General features: G+C 32.6%; 1 protein-coding gene across 1 annotated transcript in view; it reads right to left on the bottom strand.

Moving 5' to 3' along the window:
- LOC130902488 (uncharacterized) overlaps positions 1-18,196 on the bottom strand; it is a 46,677-nt gene extending 28,481 nt beyond the window's left edge. Inside the window, exons 1-5 of the mRNA XM_057814678.1 lie at positions 17,723-18,196; positions 15,746-15,983; positions 12,467-13,017; positions 10,453-10,672; positions 9,198-9,449 (exon numbers count right to left, since the gene is read on the bottom strand). Coding sequence (XP_057670661.1) covers positions 9,198-9,449; positions 10,453-10,672; positions 12,467-13,017; positions 15,746-15,983; positions 17,723-18,068 — 1,607 coding nt within the window. The 5' untranslated portion in view covers positions 18,069-18,196. The remainder of the gene's footprint in view (positions 1-9,197; positions 9,450-10,452; positions 10,673-12,466; positions 13,018-15,745; positions 15,984-17,722) is intronic.

Raw genomic sequence — 18,196 nt, forward strand, 5'->3', positions numbered from 1 at the left:
GATGGCATCAAAATCAACGGAGAAAGCAATTAACAACATTAGATATGCCGACGATGCAGTAATTATAACAAAAAACAACGACAATAACAAATATAAGCAGCAAGTTAAGAATATGGACTCTCCTTTGAATGTATCAAAAACAAAATTATTAGAAAAAGTCAACGTATCCTGCAGTGGGTCTAATTTTTGCTAACGAAATATATGGCGGGCCAAGTTGAGGCATTACATTATTTACTAAAATAAAAATATTGCCATATTTTTTCTGAAATACTCATTTATTGTGCAATATTAAATAATAACATTTTTAATAACATTTAATTAATTGAACTTTAATTAGCTGCGAAGTAGAAGGTTAGCTTGAAGGGCGCTGGTCTTTGTGGGAACATGTGACATGTGGAACTGTTTTTGTTTCTGCATGACTTCATCATAAGCCGGCTCCATTTGTGATACTGAAATTTTTAACAATGAAAAAAGGAGGTCATCCGAAAGCCTATTACGAAGACAATTTTTTCATTATTGAAAACGTTTGTTCGCACAAATAGCTTGTACCAAACATAACCATTATTTTCTGGGCGTGGGAAACTATATTTAGGTATTGGGTCCGAGATAAGGACTTATAAAATTCCAATTTGCTGGTGTTCAAAAATAGTTGCCTCAAATGGGTAGTGCGTTCGACGACAGTCGGACTTACGGGTTTTGTGCCCGACGTGTACTGCCTTTAATGCCAATTCATGAGAATACAATTTCTGATAAAAAGAAAATTGTATTTAACTTTTGTTTACTGGCACACGGACCGTAGTTTCCCCATTCCTGGTCTAATAGATAAACGGACCACGATAAACGCGAAATAGGACCAGACTTCAGAAATACGATCACATAATTATAGAAAGAGCTCGAGATACGTTTAACATGATAATCCAGTCAAAATATACAAAAATAAGTCATAACTTATAGCTGAAAATTGACAGAGACGTTAAATACATCATTATAAATGAAATGTCAAAAGTCTCCTTCGATCCTACTTCTGCAAAAATTTTTATTCAAGGTCAAAAGTACAAAATTAAGGTTTTTTCCATTTTCTCGAAAACGGTAAGTACTATCGTAAAAGTAGATCAGAAAAAAGTTGTAGATCATACAATTCTCTACAAAAATGGTCCAGTCACTTTTTCTCTTACGACTCACCATTCGTGAGATATCGGGGTTTTAATCATTAGAAAATTCATATTTTACATAATATGCATTAAAATGCAGCCTGTATACGTCACCGGATAAATAATATAAATGAAATAATAATAATAATAAGAAACTATTCTATTGGTTTGTGTGAGTTACACAATAAAACTTATATATATTAAATGAATATTTACTATACTGTTAGTCCCTAATTCCCTTCATCGGTAACCTTGAGTAACATCTGCTAACTACAAATGGAATTCGTTTTCTTCTTGCAATATGTGGTGATTCAAAAAAATTGATTTTATAGACAAATAAAGATATTTGAAGTTTGTAAAATATGCATGGAACAATAAAACAGTAGAGTTGTCTTGTCTGCCTCCAACATCAGCTTCTGCCTTTCAACACTTGTATCGTGTGTATTATCAAGTTCAAGTGTGGCTAGGCAATGAGCTGGACCCAGAAGAATGGGGTTGGAAATTAACAGATAATTATTTGGAGCCAATTCAAACTTTATTCCCGTCTGCTCCAGAAAAACTACTCAATACTATTTTTTGTTAATCCAAGACGGATTGTAGTAAAAATTGTGGATGTCAAAAAGTGGGATTATTTTGTTCACCAGTATGCACCAATTGACAGGGTCAGACTTGCTCCAATATTGAAACAAATACAACAGATGAAGATATTTATGATATTAATGAAGAGACTATTTATGCATCCTTTTTTTTAGAACAGCGAACACAAAGAAGAAGAGAATGAAGACGAAGAAATAATTGTCGAAGTAGAATTAGACAATCATTTTATACTTATAATGACATGTAGAAAAGAACAACATATTCCACTTTAATCATTAGCAATATTACTATTATTTCAATTAAAAGGATACGATCTGATCAAACTTTCTTTCTACAATAGATCGTGGAGTATACCTACTGGGGAAACCACGTTAAAAAATGCTCCGAATACATTATCTCATAAGTGGTGCGGAAATGTGTGCATATTATGTAAAATATGAATTTTCTAATGATTAAAACCGCGATATCTCACGAATGGTGAGTCGTAAGAGAAAAAGTGACTTGACCATTTTTGTAAAGAATTGTATGATCTACAACTTTTTTCTAACCTACTTTCACGATAATATTTACTGTTTTCGAGAAAAATGGAAAAAACCTTAATTTTGTACTTTTGATGTTGAATAAAATTTTTTGCAGAAGTAGAATCGAAGGGGACTTTTGACATTTCATTTATGATCGTCAATTTTCAGCTCTATGCGAATTTTGCATAAGTCAAATGTCTTTTTTGACTGGACTATGAATAAACTACATACCAGCAAAAATATTTCGGCCCCCCCTCTAAAAGGAAAAAATAAATTAAATAATTTTAATAAACCAAAAATTGTACCTAAATATACATATTTTTCTGCTCTGCATATATTTTTGTTTATATATTTTTCTGTTTTATATATTTTGTTTGTTATTGAAGTCGTTTGGTTGCTTTTATGAACATTTTAAAATCAAATAATAAGCTCTGATAAATAATATTATTCACGTGTCCTGTATCCTTTTGCTTTAACTTTTCTCCATCCTTCAAGCATGCTCATAATGGCTTCAAAAGATTTCAATATTAATGCAGAATCTTTCATGGCATTTTATGAGTTGGGTGATGTCTCTGCAGAATTAGAATTGTGGTACAATATGTGGAAGAGAAAGAATTTAGCAGAAGACGAATTAAAGGACATTGAAGTGGCTGCACTTTTGGAGGAAGCTAATGTTTTTCCCTGCAACGAGGCACGCACAGCTAATATTAAGTGCTTTCCCATGCACTACTGCTACTGTGGACAGATTGTTCAGTACCCTATGAAGGGTAAAATCCTGGTTCAGGAAACTCACTGGGTTGGGTTTGATGAGTGTACATCAAAAATTTTTGAAGGAAAATCAGGAGTGCATAGTGAAGAAAGCTTTGGATAAATTTAGTTTGAACCCAAGAAAAATGTTATTACTTTAATTTAAGTATAATTAAAATCTCAGTTTTGTTTCCATTTGCCTTTTCTTTTTATCCAAAAATTTTACATTTCGAACGACCATGGACCGTGAACATGGTTTGCCCCCCCCCTGTTATAAATCCTGGCTACGCCCATGAATATGTCCACGTATTTTGAAAATATCCTGGACCGACGACATCACCAATATGGAAGTTGTGAAGAGAATTGGGAAAGAGAAAGTAATCGTCTTTATAGTAAAAAAAAAAACAGAAATTGGAGTATTTTGGCTACATACTAAGACATGAAAAAAACCGTATTTGCAGTTGATTATCCAAGGCAAAGTGGATAATAAGAACCAGGGAGAAGACGGCATTCATGGTTGCACAAGCAACGGATAAGGCAATGAAAAAAGACAGTTTAACAAAATTTTGTGCATTATTAGGAACAAATTAATTTAATTAACCAAAATGTGATTGTTTCCATTGGCCAAATGACCTCAAATGACAAGAATTGACGTGAATCAATAGACATCGATCAACATCAAATGACAATAGACGTCAATTGGTTTGAATTGACGTCAGTTCATGTCATTTGAAGTCATTCTTCATTTCATAAACTAATTATTATGAGAATTCTCAAGAAATTATTAATTGAATGAAATTATTTATATTTCTTTTTGTTTTATCATTCATCGATAACTTTTTTACTTGTTATTCCAATATCAACATTTTGATACCATCAGATAGATAATTTCTGAACGCATTTGAATCGGCTTTTTTAAACAAAAGTAAGTCCAAGAAAGTAAACTTTGGGAAAACTAAAAAAAACTGCTTAAATCAAAATATCTCACTTAAAATATTTTTAAAAAAGTGTCAACATGTAAAGAAATTCAATTTACAAGAGGATTTAAAATTTTACACTTGTATCTTTATCCATATCCCTTTTAAAAAATCAAGTTTCAAGGAGATAAAAAAACATTAAATTTCAAGTAAAAACTATTATTTTTATTGTAAGACAATGTTACAATTTACTAAAAAGATAGTAAAATTACTTAAATGAGTTTAAAAGAGGAAAAAAATCAAAGTTGTAGATTTGAAGCCATATTTCTAATTTATGGGTCATCGTTGGTTTCTTCAACCTCGAAATCGCTAGTAATCTCTTGCGATTTGTCATCATTTGGCCAGTCACAAATTTTTTCGAAAAATCCTCGATGCTCGTCTGAAAAGTAGGCTCTCAGTTTTTAATATCTTCCATCTCTGCTGTTTTTATTGGCACTCGACCTTGGTAAGCCTTAACCGAAGGTGTTGAGTGTCTGCTTTTGACTTAGCCAGTAAAAAGTTGTGATGAATAACATCATTTATTGTAGGGTAGGCTTTAAAACATCCTTTTAACTTAAATTCATAAACGAACATAGAGAGAGAACTAACCTGAAAGTACATTTTATCCTTCTTATCAGTGTTTTTTCCTTTTTGTTTTTTGTAAAACTTATTTTGCCATTTTTTGAAATCTATAACTACATCAAATGATGTAACCTCATGAATACTGAACTTATTAAACCGTAATGAGTTTTGCAAAATTATGTCAGTTATTTCATGAACATTAAAAATGCTCTCATGTTTCTTTAAAGCCTTAGATATTATTCCGAAATCCCTGTCACGCGGGAGGAAACTGTGGCCGCGAACAGGGAAATACTCAATGGCCTTTTGGAAACGAACCTTGACATCGCTTGGTTTTTATTTTGGTTTTAACAGTTATCACTGAGCAGACGAAGCTCAGTTGTACTGATTTTAGTTATTCATTAAGAAAAGAGCAAACCTCATTAGGGCTTTTTCGTGCTACACCCTCGTGGTACAAGAATAATGTAGTGTCACCTAAAAGGATGTTTAGTTACATTCACTAAAATTTTTTGGAGGTTATAATAACAATAAACAAAAATGAGCACTAACAGCTGACTGCAGATGACAGGGGAAGTCCAGAAATCAAACAACAGAATCTATAGACTTATTCCGTCTTAAACAAAAAACACCTTTGGACTTGCGCCCTTTAAAATTAAAACCAAAAGATTGAAATGCTTATTTGACTCATTTCCACGCGTTATAAAATCGCCCGTTTTAACAAAAATCGATGTAGTCTGAAGTTTAGACTACAAAATACCAACACTTGAAAATCGAAAAATACTGAACTTTCGCCCGTTTAAAAAACCGATTAATTTAACAGAACAACTTAAAGAATAAAAAAAATCCAAACCATTTCGTTTAAAGCTAATCACACTCCGTGTTTATTTACTTGAACTACTTTTCTCCAATAATTTTTTCGAAATTTGAGATCTGTCTATATTCTGTCAATACTAAAAAAACAGGTCAAGTCTTCAATAAATTTTTTTCATCGTTAAATTTTTTTTGACTACTGTATAATTTGGAGTTACGAGATTTGTGAAAACCTTAAAACTCGAATTAATTTCTGAATACAGCTAGAGGCATATGTCATTCTTTTTAAAAACATTTTGTGAGGTTAAAAAAATTGTTTTCATTTTGACATTTGACATTGACATTTCATTTGGACTGATTTCTATTTGTATGTGTGTTAATACTTCTAACTTGAGAGTGTAATAACTCCCCTGAAATAACAAGAAAGTGATTCAACAGAATGAATTAAGAAATACACAAATATTTAGCAAAAGTATACCCCAGTGACAAATGATCCAGAAAGTATTCAAACGCAAATTGTCAAAAATGAGAATTAGACACGTGATAAACTAATTTATTTAAAATACCACTATTGGTACTTATTAGATGCACCTCGTATCACGAACGACATATTTTGAATATTTAGTATAATTGGGAATTCAACAGAAACCTTAGTTAATTAGTCGATAGAGCTACACCCAACAAACTAAAAACTTGTTATTAAAACTGTGAATTCTATTAGTATTAGTTTTTAGTTGTGCTATAAAAAGCAACTGTATTTATAATGGATGTTTAAATATACGAGAAGAGAAATGTCAAGGACAAAATAACATTAAAATATTTTAACTGGATTTAACAAATGGAGGGTACACGGAAAAAACAGATATGTCACTTTTTATTCAAAATTCAGGTATAAACGCAATTAAATTGTCCAATTACAAATGCTTAGTTTAGAAACTTGAAAAATAAATAAATCAGCCTAGTCCGAGATAATTAACATTCAATCTATAGCGTACAGAGAGAGAAACAGCTTTGTCCAAGTGTAAAAAACCAGCGATGTCAAATAAAATTATGTCGTCACCCAGCATAGGTCCCACAATTGATTTCCCAGAGGCAGCCTTTTCACAAACTGCAGCAAAATATAAAGTAGCAATAATATAAACTCGCTTTCATTTCATTAACATTTATTTTTATTGTAATTGTCTCCATATTTTCTATGAATTGTAATAATAAATATTTTTAAAAAGCTATTTGGAACTATCAAATTTTTAATGGCGCAGTCAGTAAGATTCAAACTCCAATACTCCAACAGATAGACCACCACGATGCTCGTCTTCCTCTTCAACCCCCCGAAGCCGAATCTATGGGGGGACGAATTATGTCGTCACCCAACATAGGTTCCCATAAGAGACATGAACTTCGTTTATTTTTCAGACACAATTTTGTAGTACTATAATCATAAGATTTTGCTATAATGTAACTGTAGTTTTCTGGAAACGTTTACATTGATTCTAATTTTAGAATAGAAATATTTCTACTTAAGTTTTTAGCTTCTTAATCATTAATCCCACAAGACTAGGTACATTGTAACGTCAAATGAAATGACCAACAGTTTTTAAAGAGATTTAATCAAATATACCAAATTATTTCATTTCAAACTATGAACGATCACTTAAAAATTGAAAACTTGAAGTCCTGCTTCTAATTATACGAACAACGACTTGCCTGGTATGTATTGCACTACTTTAAAGTGGATAATATTGTTATTTGTAAGTAAAAGCTTCAGTAAATGAAAAAACCAGTCTTATTACTTTCTCACACACCCCATATATTCAAGGAATTGAATATTTGTGTTACAAATTATATAGAATCCCGCAATTAATATTTATTCTACCCAAACTATTCATTACTAAAATCTAGGAAAACAGATAATCTACGTCAAAATGGACGCCGTGAGGTAAATAATCAATTTTATCCCACAAAACATATCCAATCTTAGGGTATGTTCAGTGTATGTACTCGTGTTAGTTTTCCTTGGGTTTTTCCGTTAGTGCTGAGAGCTGATAAATGAAAAGTGAACATCAAAAATATGATTTGCTTAAACTGACAAGGTTGAAAATGATCAAATAGATCATTTTTCATATATTTAGACAACAGTTTCTCAATTTTAAGAGCATTATTCAATGTCATAGAATAATGTTTAGTGATGATGTTAGATTAAAAAAGAAGAAGAAGATGACATAATAATTCGAGAATAATTTGGATGTAATGAAGGTTTTGATAATATAAAAATTAAAAAAAGTTCCACTATGTACTACTCTTTATTAATAAAAAAATAAAATAAAATAAAAAATAGTCAAAGGAATCTTCACCAAACATTTCGAAATTATATAATTATTTTGATATGTATAGTTTTTATAGAAACAACCGTTTAAAAACCATAATTTTGATAAATTATTTTCCCAACTGGACTATGTATATACATAGTTTCAAACTCGATATCAGAGGAAATATCTATTGGGTCATTATTACAGCATACTGTTTTATATCAGTTATGAGGTTTTATTGCTAATTATTCAAAATGTAATGAAATATCCTGTAAATTTAGATACAGATTATATGGAAAGCGGTTAATGCTAATTAATTTAATTTCAAAGTCTTCCGTTAAAATTATTAATATAAATATGTAAACTAATGAAAGTCTATGATAATTAAAGTCGCCATTTTTGGGATTTCATAATATTATCAAGTATACGTGACCTCTAAAAGTCAAATAAAAAAATAGTAAATTTTATACGCATAAAATTAAATTTACATCGTTTAGGATATAAATTATTTAGTATGGATATTCGATTCTCTTCTCGTTCTGTCAAAAAAAGCCGCAACCGTGACAAGATCACGCTAAAAGTGGTTGTCTATCTTAAAGGGGCAACTTATTGAAATCGTTTATAATAAGACGTGACCATAGAACTAATATTAAAAATAAAAAGAGCGAGGTATGGTTAGGTTAGGTTGTTGGAGAAGGCCAAAATAGCTGATAAAGAGAGGAAGAATACACTTGTATAAGATTATATCACTCTATCTCTTTCTATTCTGACTGGATCGCAATGAAGTCGAAGTTACGAGAGATGCAAACAATAAGAAGAAAATGGAGGAAAAAGATAAACAGAGTGAACCGATGCTTTTTCTTTCTCACCCGTTTTACATTTTCACTTATACGCCGGTTTCTCTTTAATATTAACTTTATGAGCGGAAATATAGTTAATCCACACATATACGTGCTGTGACGTGATGTTGACATACCGTGTAAAAGAGTTTGCTCGATTTACTTTTCAATAATTTGTGTGTGTTATATGAACAACGAACCTCTCATCGAGTTGGTTGTTTCAACACGCATTTCCCCCTGTAGTTTATTGAGAATATCGTCAGTCCACTGAAGGTGACGGTAAGATACGTTACGACACGGATATGTGTGGATTTTTATACTCACCAGCAATATGAAAAAAGGGTTATCTACTCATCAGGCGTATATTCTAAAATTAAATAAAACCTCTTTTATGCTACTGTTTAAGTTTATGTTCCTTGGCTTGAATTGATAGATGGAATCTGCTATGCTGTGTACAATCCACAGATCACCTATATATAGATGTATCACGACAAAGTTGTTTGCTATAAGTAAATTAACGTCGACTGGGGTCGGAGCTTGAACTACTAATATGTCATCCTTAATAAAATACTGTCAATTTTGAATTTTATTAATGGCGCGAGATTTGAATTATTTGAAGGTAGATCATACTACACATTCCTTATTGTTATTTCAATTAAAAAGTTTGGATAAAAATAAAAATACAGTAATTTAAGGTATCTTCATTTTTTTATTTCTAGTATCTCTTTTTATAATTTTCTTCAATATCTTATACACTAGAATAACAAACATGAAAATATCTAATAAATATACTTGGAACCAGTATAAATCTAAAGCGGGGCTTCTGTAATAATGTGCCGGTTTGTACTTTATGGTGTATTCGATTGTGTGTAATGCTAAATCTAAAGGATCTACAGGTCTCTCTCTAAACATCTTGGATAATTGTTTTGCATTCTCTTTATACCTGTAATAAATAAATTCGAATAGATTTCTTGATTTGAAACAAAAAATACTCTATGAAACATAAAAATAATGCAACTATTATCACTTTTGGAATATATCATTATCATTAAACAAATAATTAACAGATACATGGAGATAGTAGGTATGGGTGTCTCGGTATTTGGATCTACAGATATCAAAAGCTGTATAATCTGTTTCCAGTGAAGTGAAGATCCCAGTTGTTAGCCAAGTTTCTTCTATTTACCTAACAGAGACATGCAAAATTCCTTTGGAACCTTTCAAATTCAGGAATAGTCACAAAATAATATAGAACATATTTTTAAAATGTGTGTTGAGTCATAAAAATCTTCTTATTAAGTTATTAATTACTTGAAATTAATTAAAATACTAATTTCCATATTCATATGAATGTGAAAAAATTAAACCTTGAAACTAATATAGAACTAGAATAATTATTTTTTTTAGTCTAAAGTGGGATCAAGTTATGTTAATCTTGACGTTGATGGAATCAAAATCTTTAATAAAAAAATTACAATTGGATTAAATGTAATTGGACTTAGAAATCTATAAAAAATATCAAATACTTAGATTCTTGGGCAAGGTTAAAGTAGGATCAAAATTAATTTAAGGGACATGAGTAGTGTCATTGATGGGTTACTGAGGTTTGTAGTTTTTATATTTTTCGATATTTCAGTATAAAAATAGCTTTTTAGCATTAAACTTTAGTGTAAAATCCATATGAGGAGACTATTAATTCACATCTAGAATCTAATGTACAACTAAATAAATATGAAGGAAGAATTAACGCACAAAAAATTAATAAAAACTCCAAGTTCTCGTAATTTCTCGAAATTTCCACTGAAATTGAACGTTACGTTCAGAAACTGTGATCTTAATCTCGTTCTAGGTTAGGATCCACAATTAGCTGATTAGTCCCGGGTTATAGTTTCCGAAAAGTCCTTTTATGGTAGATATAATATAATTTGATTAACTGTAAGACTTACCTGGAATTATAAACAATTTCAAGTACAGCTGAATGAAAAGTCTTTTCGTTAATTTGGTTAAGATCAAGATGTACGGCAACGCCTTTTTCAATAAGTCTCTTAGTATTCATGGGTTGATCCCCAAATAGAGGGATAGCTACTATTGGAATACCGTAATGGATTGCTTCGGTTGTACTCAACAATCCGCAGTGAGATATAAATGCAACAGTCTTCGGATGAGCTAGAATTTAGATAATCTCAAATGATAATTGTTAGGACAAGAAAGTGTATTCAAAAAGACGTTTTCACAATAACAAATACATTTTGATGAACGTAGTTAGGCTGAAATGCTACTACGAGGTCTGATTATAAAATAAAATGACTGGTTACGGAAAAGGGTTTTATTATAAAAATTATTCTACATTCGAATGTTTTTTCCATTGATCGAAGCAGTGCTGGAAGTCTTCTTTGGTGAGCTCTGCCGTTTTTTGTTTTACCGCTTCAATCGACTTAAATCGGGTCCCTTTTAAAGCATATTTCATCTTTGGAAACAATCTGGTACGGCGGTTGCTCTTCCAGAGCTCGGGCCGTATTTTAAAAACCCGCACGAGATAGAGAATTGTCCTCTTAAACCTCTTGCAACAATTTATAGCACTCAGTTTTCGGCACGAGCACAAAACACGTTCGTTTCAAACAGCTACTACACAATTATTATAATAGTGACGGAAACATGTTTTGGGACGTCCATAGACAAGATATCTAGATACCCAACGCACTCTTCTTTTTTACCTCACCTGTCTAGGGCGCCCTCTATGCACGCAGTCTCGTTATTTAATAGCCAGACCTCGTATAACTTCTTTGTTTTATGGAAAGTATACAAAGCGAAAGGACTTGCAGAGTTGTTAAAAAAATATTTAATAAATCGACCCAGATTTGCGTGTATGTGTATGTATAATTATTAATGAATGTAAAACTATATTTATGAAGATGTCGGGGAGTGGAAGATTTAATAATAGACGGTAAAATTTTCAAAGGTTTCTATAAATTTAAATATCTCACAGAAAATATGGAGAACCAAGCCAAAACAAGCACTGCCATACAACAAAAAAGATTACAAAGTGGTAATAAACCTGAAGCTCGTGAAAAACTAAGTTAAAAATATACAGAACTCTAATAAGACCAATGGTAACTCATGGAAGTCAACGTTGGGTGATGTTACAAACAGAGAAAGAAATATTAAGAATATTTGAGAGAAAAATTATCAGAAGAATATAATATAGAGGAATTACAATGAAAGAAAATGAAGATGATAAAATAATAGAGAAATCGATGAAATATTCGGGAATGAAAATGAAACCCATAGGTTGAGATGGTTTGGCCAAATTCAAAGAATGGAGGACAAGCATAAATACCAAAATATATAGGAGTAGAAAAAGGGGCAGACTCCATACCAGATAGACTGACCAAGTTTACGAAGACAAGCAATGAATGTGAGAGATTGGAAAATGTTGGTGAAGAAAAGACAAATTTAGAAGCGAATTGTTCTCGTTGTTGAAAATTGGACGATATTATGCCACTATTAACATTGTTGCTAGATCTTTAGGTTTTATGAAAAGTACACAAAGTGAATTATTATAAACAATATCGTCGTTAGAAAATAAATTTTTATGAAAATATTTATGTCGATTTTAAACTTCCATTAACTTTGTTTTCAAAGATTATTGTGTATGGAAATCTAAATATATTCCTCATATTAACAAAATCGGAGACACGTTCTAGGACAACCCAAGTTCAAGAGAAAAAGAGGAGCTCTAAGTGACGATTCGGATTTCTGCTTCTTTGGATTTTAAACCATATTAACAACTAATACGTTGTGCCTAATGGTTATATTTTGCGCTTTTTTTGTTACTTTGTATTAAATTTACTCAATTTATATCATTTTTTTTACTACCAAGTGATATACCGGGATAAATAGTGAAGTGAAAAAGGTTTCTTTGATTTCTGTTGAGGAATTAATCAATATTTAATAACTTACCGAGAATATCAGATTGCGGTAACCATTTACGAACTAATACATTTTTTGGTAAGTCAGTCAAGTTTTCTATCTCACATTTCCACAAAAATCTTTGCGGTAACTGTTCCATAGCCTTCACTACATCTAAAACGAGACGTTTTGGAAGAGTATTAAAATCTACATTAGATCCCAAACTGAATAACACGACTCCATCATCAGATTCGTCCATAAAACGTTGTATATCATCCGGTAAAGGTTTGGAAGTTATGTGAAATCCCCCGATTTCAACAACAGCGCTTGTTAACAAAGAAGATTCAGTCGTCAACGGGTGCGAATTTAGTAAAAGAAAACTAACATTCGTCATCACGTTTCGTAGATTAAAATCATCGCCAAAATATTTGTTCATCAATTCTTGTTGGTGTGGATAATATGCATATTCTTTATAAATTGTATCGTATATTTGTACGATGGTGTTGGTGAGTCTCTGGAAGAAGGTCATACCGTTGATATTCGAGGTAACGTAGTAAGGTGAGATGGACGGAAGTCTTACGTTACCAACGAAATCGCTACACCTACAAAATTGAAATAACCATTAACATCACTTTTCTCATCATCATGAGAACAAGAAGGCGAGTCTTTGGAGGTTTAGTGGAGAACGAGATGTGAAGAATCCCACAAAATGTTGAAGTACATTCAATGTACGGTGCCATAGATATAGTGACCGAATTGAGAGCTAAACGCATGAAGTGGCTGGACCACGTTTACAGAAATCTACTCCTGTCTCATTGGGCCTGCATTCCCCTACGGAAACCGCCATCAGGATTACTTCGCAAGGGTGTCCTTAGTTAATTTACTCTTCTTCGTTACTCCCCTGCGTCTTTCAATTGATGCTGAGTGTTTGCAGGTTCATAAAAACAATTTAGGCCCTTCTTGTTCTTCTACACCACCCTGCATCAGTGTAGGGAGCTAGCATAGCACCTCGCACTGTGTCGCGTTGCAGATCTTAGAGGACTTGAAGAATGTTGTTGCATCCCATTTGTCTTCTGAGCTAAGCATTGCCTCGACCAACGATTGAGGTGTGATTTCTTGATCCAGCATGGCTTTTAGTTCATATCGGCATGTTTCCAATCCGAGACATTCGAAAAAGACATGGTGCGCGTCTTCGACTACTCCGCTGCCGGCTGGGCATTCCGGGGAGTCATCTACTAATATTTGTATAGGTATTCCCAAAAGCACTCGGTGATATGATGGCCTGCGAGACTAAGATATGAATTTCAACTACTACAGATGCCTCCATGGAAGGTGAGAGCGACCAGAAGTTTGCCCCAGTCCTGATCGCGCCCCATTAAGGTTCAAAATGTTCAAAAGTCGTTTGAAAGTTGCAAACGACATTGTTCTTTAATTTTTTTTTTTTCGGAGAATTAAATGAAGTGACCTGGATTGGAGATAGAGCTCAATAAAACGAAAATTATATCAAACTCTTTTACTTTAGAGCAAAAAAATAATTATGTTATGGGAAAATGTATTTCTGTTGAATTATTTCCATGAATAAATGTCATTTTTTGGTTCTAACAATCCACATGAAATTGATTGTTGAATACAGAATTTCATTTATAAGATCGATCTTCTTCCGTTAGTTTAGAACTTTCAGTTTTGTCATTTCCAAAGAAACTGGTAGACAGCGAAAACGTTATTAACGAGAAAGTAACCTGACAAAAGGCAGTAGAGGAAGAGAAAACTGAATAGGAAAGGAAGATAGAAAAAAACTATTTTGATTACAGTAAAAGTTCCTTATTCGCGCTTCCTTCATTCGCGTTTTCACTATTCGCGGAGTAAAAAAATGTAACCCAATTCCTATATTCGCGGCTAAAAATTTCTTTATTCGCGGATCTTATAAGTACGTACATAATAATAAAAGGATTCCAATAGGTATCCAACCCAATATCCTTTGTAAATGCCGTCAAATGGACTAATAAAAAAAGTAAAATAGATCTTATAAACACTTTGCCTAAAGTAGCCTAGTAGCTGATGGAGGATACAAACATGAACAAGTTTTTAATCCAGACGAAAGTGCACTGTTTTGGAAGAGAATGCCAAACAAAACATTTATTTCTAAAAGTCAGCTCCTGGATTTAAGGCAGCAAAGGATAGAGTTACACTGCTGCTATGTTCGAATGCATCTGGAGATTGTGTCATTAAGCCACTGATGCTTTACAGATCGTTTAATCCTCGGGCTCCAAAAAAACAAAACAAGGACAACCTGCCAGTGTTTCGGCGTGCTAATAAGAAAGCATGGGTTACAAGCGCTACTTTTTGTGACTAGCTCCGGCATTGTTTTGTTTCTGAAGTTGAAACTTATTAAAAAAAAAAACAGAATTTAGACTTTAAGGCACTTCTACTTTTGGACAATGTACCAGGTCATCCTCGCGAACTTGAAACTATGCATCCAAATATAAAAGTGTCATTTTTACCTCCCAACACGACGGCTTTGCTTCAACCCATGGACCAAGGAATAATACAGGCCTTTTAGCTCTATTACATCAGAATCATAATTGATAATATGGAATGTAATCCTGATATGAATGTTATGGAATGCTGGAAGAAATTTGACATTGCAAAATGCATCGTAAACATAAAAGAATCATTGGAAGAACTGAAGCCACACACATTGAAGTCATGCTGGAAAAAACTGTGGCCTGCTCTGACTGCGGAAAATTGAAATTTTGATAAATCTTAGTGAAGGTTTAAGAATGGCAAATGAGCTTTGCGATTTCTTTATGGACATTGATCCATCTATGGAACAAAGTCTTATTTTTAAGAGGCAAATTGCTAATGCGACTGCTCCGTGTCAGTCTGAATTGAAGGAGCTTTTAAAAACTGCCAAGTAAGAGAAAATTACAGAATACTTCAAACCATTGCCTAAGCCTAAAGATTATTAATCAAAATGTTCAAAAACTTAAATAAAATTGATTTTTTTATATATTTGTTTTTTATGTATGTATTTATTTATTTTATCACCTAGGAACGTATCCCCCATAATCCCATATAAATTACCATTCCGTATTCACTGTTTCTGTATTCGCGGCATATTTTTGGAACATATACCCCGCGAATAAAGAGCTTTTACTGTATTTTATCTGGTGAAGTTGATCGTTGTATTCCGATCCGTTCCTTTGAAATATCAATATAGCGAAAGCTATAAACTGCAGAACCCAGAAACAAAATACCAACTTAGTCGATATATACTAAGGCGCATTTTGTCAAAATAACAATCTAAACTCAATTGTTTATTATACTCACCAATTATTCATACCCAAGGAACTAAAAACTATCAAAGGAGCGTTAAAATGTTTAGCGAATCCCATCAGCGCCTCGTTTCCGAACGCTTCGAAAATGACCAAGTCAAACGTCGAATTTGAGCGTATCAAGTCGTGAATTGCTTCTTGAGAGAAGAGGTGATTAGAAATGTTCGTCCAATATTGAAAGGTGCTGGATAATTGTTCGAAGCTGTTGTAAGTATTCCAATCAACCAAATCAACTGGAAGCAACATTGTGGAAATTAATATTTGGACTTTTTTCTTTATATTACCTAATTGTTCAATGAATTTTTTCGTAAAGGAAAATTTTGTTGTTCAATATACTCTTACAAAACCTCAATGACCTCATTCCAATGATATTTTGAATCATGAATTGCATCCCTTCAGTGAGCAAAAAATCGACTCAAGTCGCACGTTCGCAGTCAAAAGTCTCCAGAAAAAAATCTGTAGATTAATTTTTTGGTAAAGAAAATATATCAAACGAATAAGAATCTTGAACAATGGAAAATGGTTATAATTAACAGTAAAGAAAGTACAAGCTTAACTAAGCGCGTTTTTATGTCCTATTTCGGTGTAGGATTTCTATATCGAACTCTTCTCAAAGTTCATCCCATAAATGCTCGATAGGATTAAATTTCAGAGACGTGATTCCCTTAAATTTTGTCAATGAACCGCTTCGCCATCAATCTCCCCGCTTCACTGACAGTTTCAATGAGAACCAACTCGGTTTTTACTTCCATTTTGTAGACTGGTCCTCTTCTATCAGTACCATGCAGACACACTCTTCTTTTCGTGGGTCCATTTAACGTGTTCTCTGGCAAATCGTAGACGGACTGCTCTGCGGGCTGGGGTCAGTTTGGAACCAATAGCTGGCCTTTTTGGCTCAAGGTTAGCTGCCTTAAATCTTCTCCTGATTGTCTAGCTACTCACAGCGACTTCTCGCATTTCTCTGAGCTCCGGTTGTTATTTCTCGCTGACTTTGGCCTTGTCGCAAAAGTGTGACTGCTCGAGGAGCTTTATCACTTGTTGTGTCCTTTTTAATGCAGAATTCTTGTTTGTTCTATTCAACTTTCAACCTTCAGAAATTCCTTTTTTTGATGGTTAGAAGTTAAATGTAAAATTCTCCTTGACCGGAATCTCTTACACTTAATGAGCACTTAAATCCTGTTTGAATAGATATTCCCGAGACCATGATGCTCGGTGAAACATCAAAAGCTATCTAACCTAACCTGAATTAATCAAATTATGATTTGAGGAACGAAATAGAAATTGAATCGATTTTAAATACGATTGATATTGGAACAAGCACTCGTCTCATCAAGATCCCCCACTTGTCATGAGATCATCCGAACAAAGGTTATACGGGGAATTTTTAGTGGTTAAATGTTGAATATGGCAATATGCTAATACGTCGTGAAGTTTGCTACGAGTACAAATAGACAGTTAGGTTAGGTTAGTACAAATAGACAGTTAAGTTTTTGTCTAGGTAACATTACGTTAGAACAATAAAAAAAACTATAAAAAAACACAGTGAAGTTCCATTTCAATAAAATTACGTTCAACGCGCCTCCCTTGGAATTAGGTTAAATGTATTTCACTTCTTTTATAGATAGGAACTTTTCGTTGCGACACCGTATAATATAAAACCCCAGTCGTCTTTAACATGTTATTAGTTAATTCGTGATATTTCATCATGAATCTACTAATTTTGATTTTCGCGCACGGTCAAGTTAACTATATGAAAAGTTTTTTTATCCTAACCTAATATTTATATAGTGAATAGATAATGGTATTTTTAATTAAAATATTAAATTAAGTACGCGTACAATAAAAGTTTAATTTCTTCTGACATCGTAGCTAACTAACTAACGTCAATTGTCAGCTGAAACTACAAGTTTTTTATAAACTATTCCGGAATAAAAATTCAGTATAAATTGGAAAAATGAAATTATTAACTTACCTGTATCAACGTTTGTTTCGACTAATATTGTGGTATAATTTTCTACATTTTCTTCTGGTTTAAAAGCACTTATAAATGTCACATTATGTCCCTTTTTAGTTAACTCTAACATTAATCTATCACCCAAAATAAATTGACTTCTTCCTGTACTTGGAAATATACCCAAAATATTAGCTGCGTTAACAACGTCATTACAATATAATAAAAAAGTAAATTTTAATAAGAATTCGTACATGTTTCTATATAGAACAAATACACGACGAACTAATAGTGAATAGAGAAATATTTCAAGCGAAGCGTCTGTTGTAAAAGTTGAAAATACAGTTAGTAAATTTACAACATTCATTTACGTGTTAATACATTGAGAAATATGAATCCAGAGGTCACTTAACTCTTTCTATGGTGAATAAATGTTAATAATAAGATAGTTCTAAGTGACTATTGTTTCCAGTTGTCATCTAGATTATAAATTTA

This window comes from Diorhabda carinulata, chromosome X (assembly GCF_026250575.1).
Source record: "Diorhabda carinulata isolate Delta chromosome X, icDioCari1.1, whole genome shotgun sequence".
In the NCBI taxonomy this organism is placed as follows: Eukaryota; Metazoa; Arthropoda; class Insecta; order Coleoptera; family Chrysomelidae; genus Diorhabda; species Diorhabda carinulata.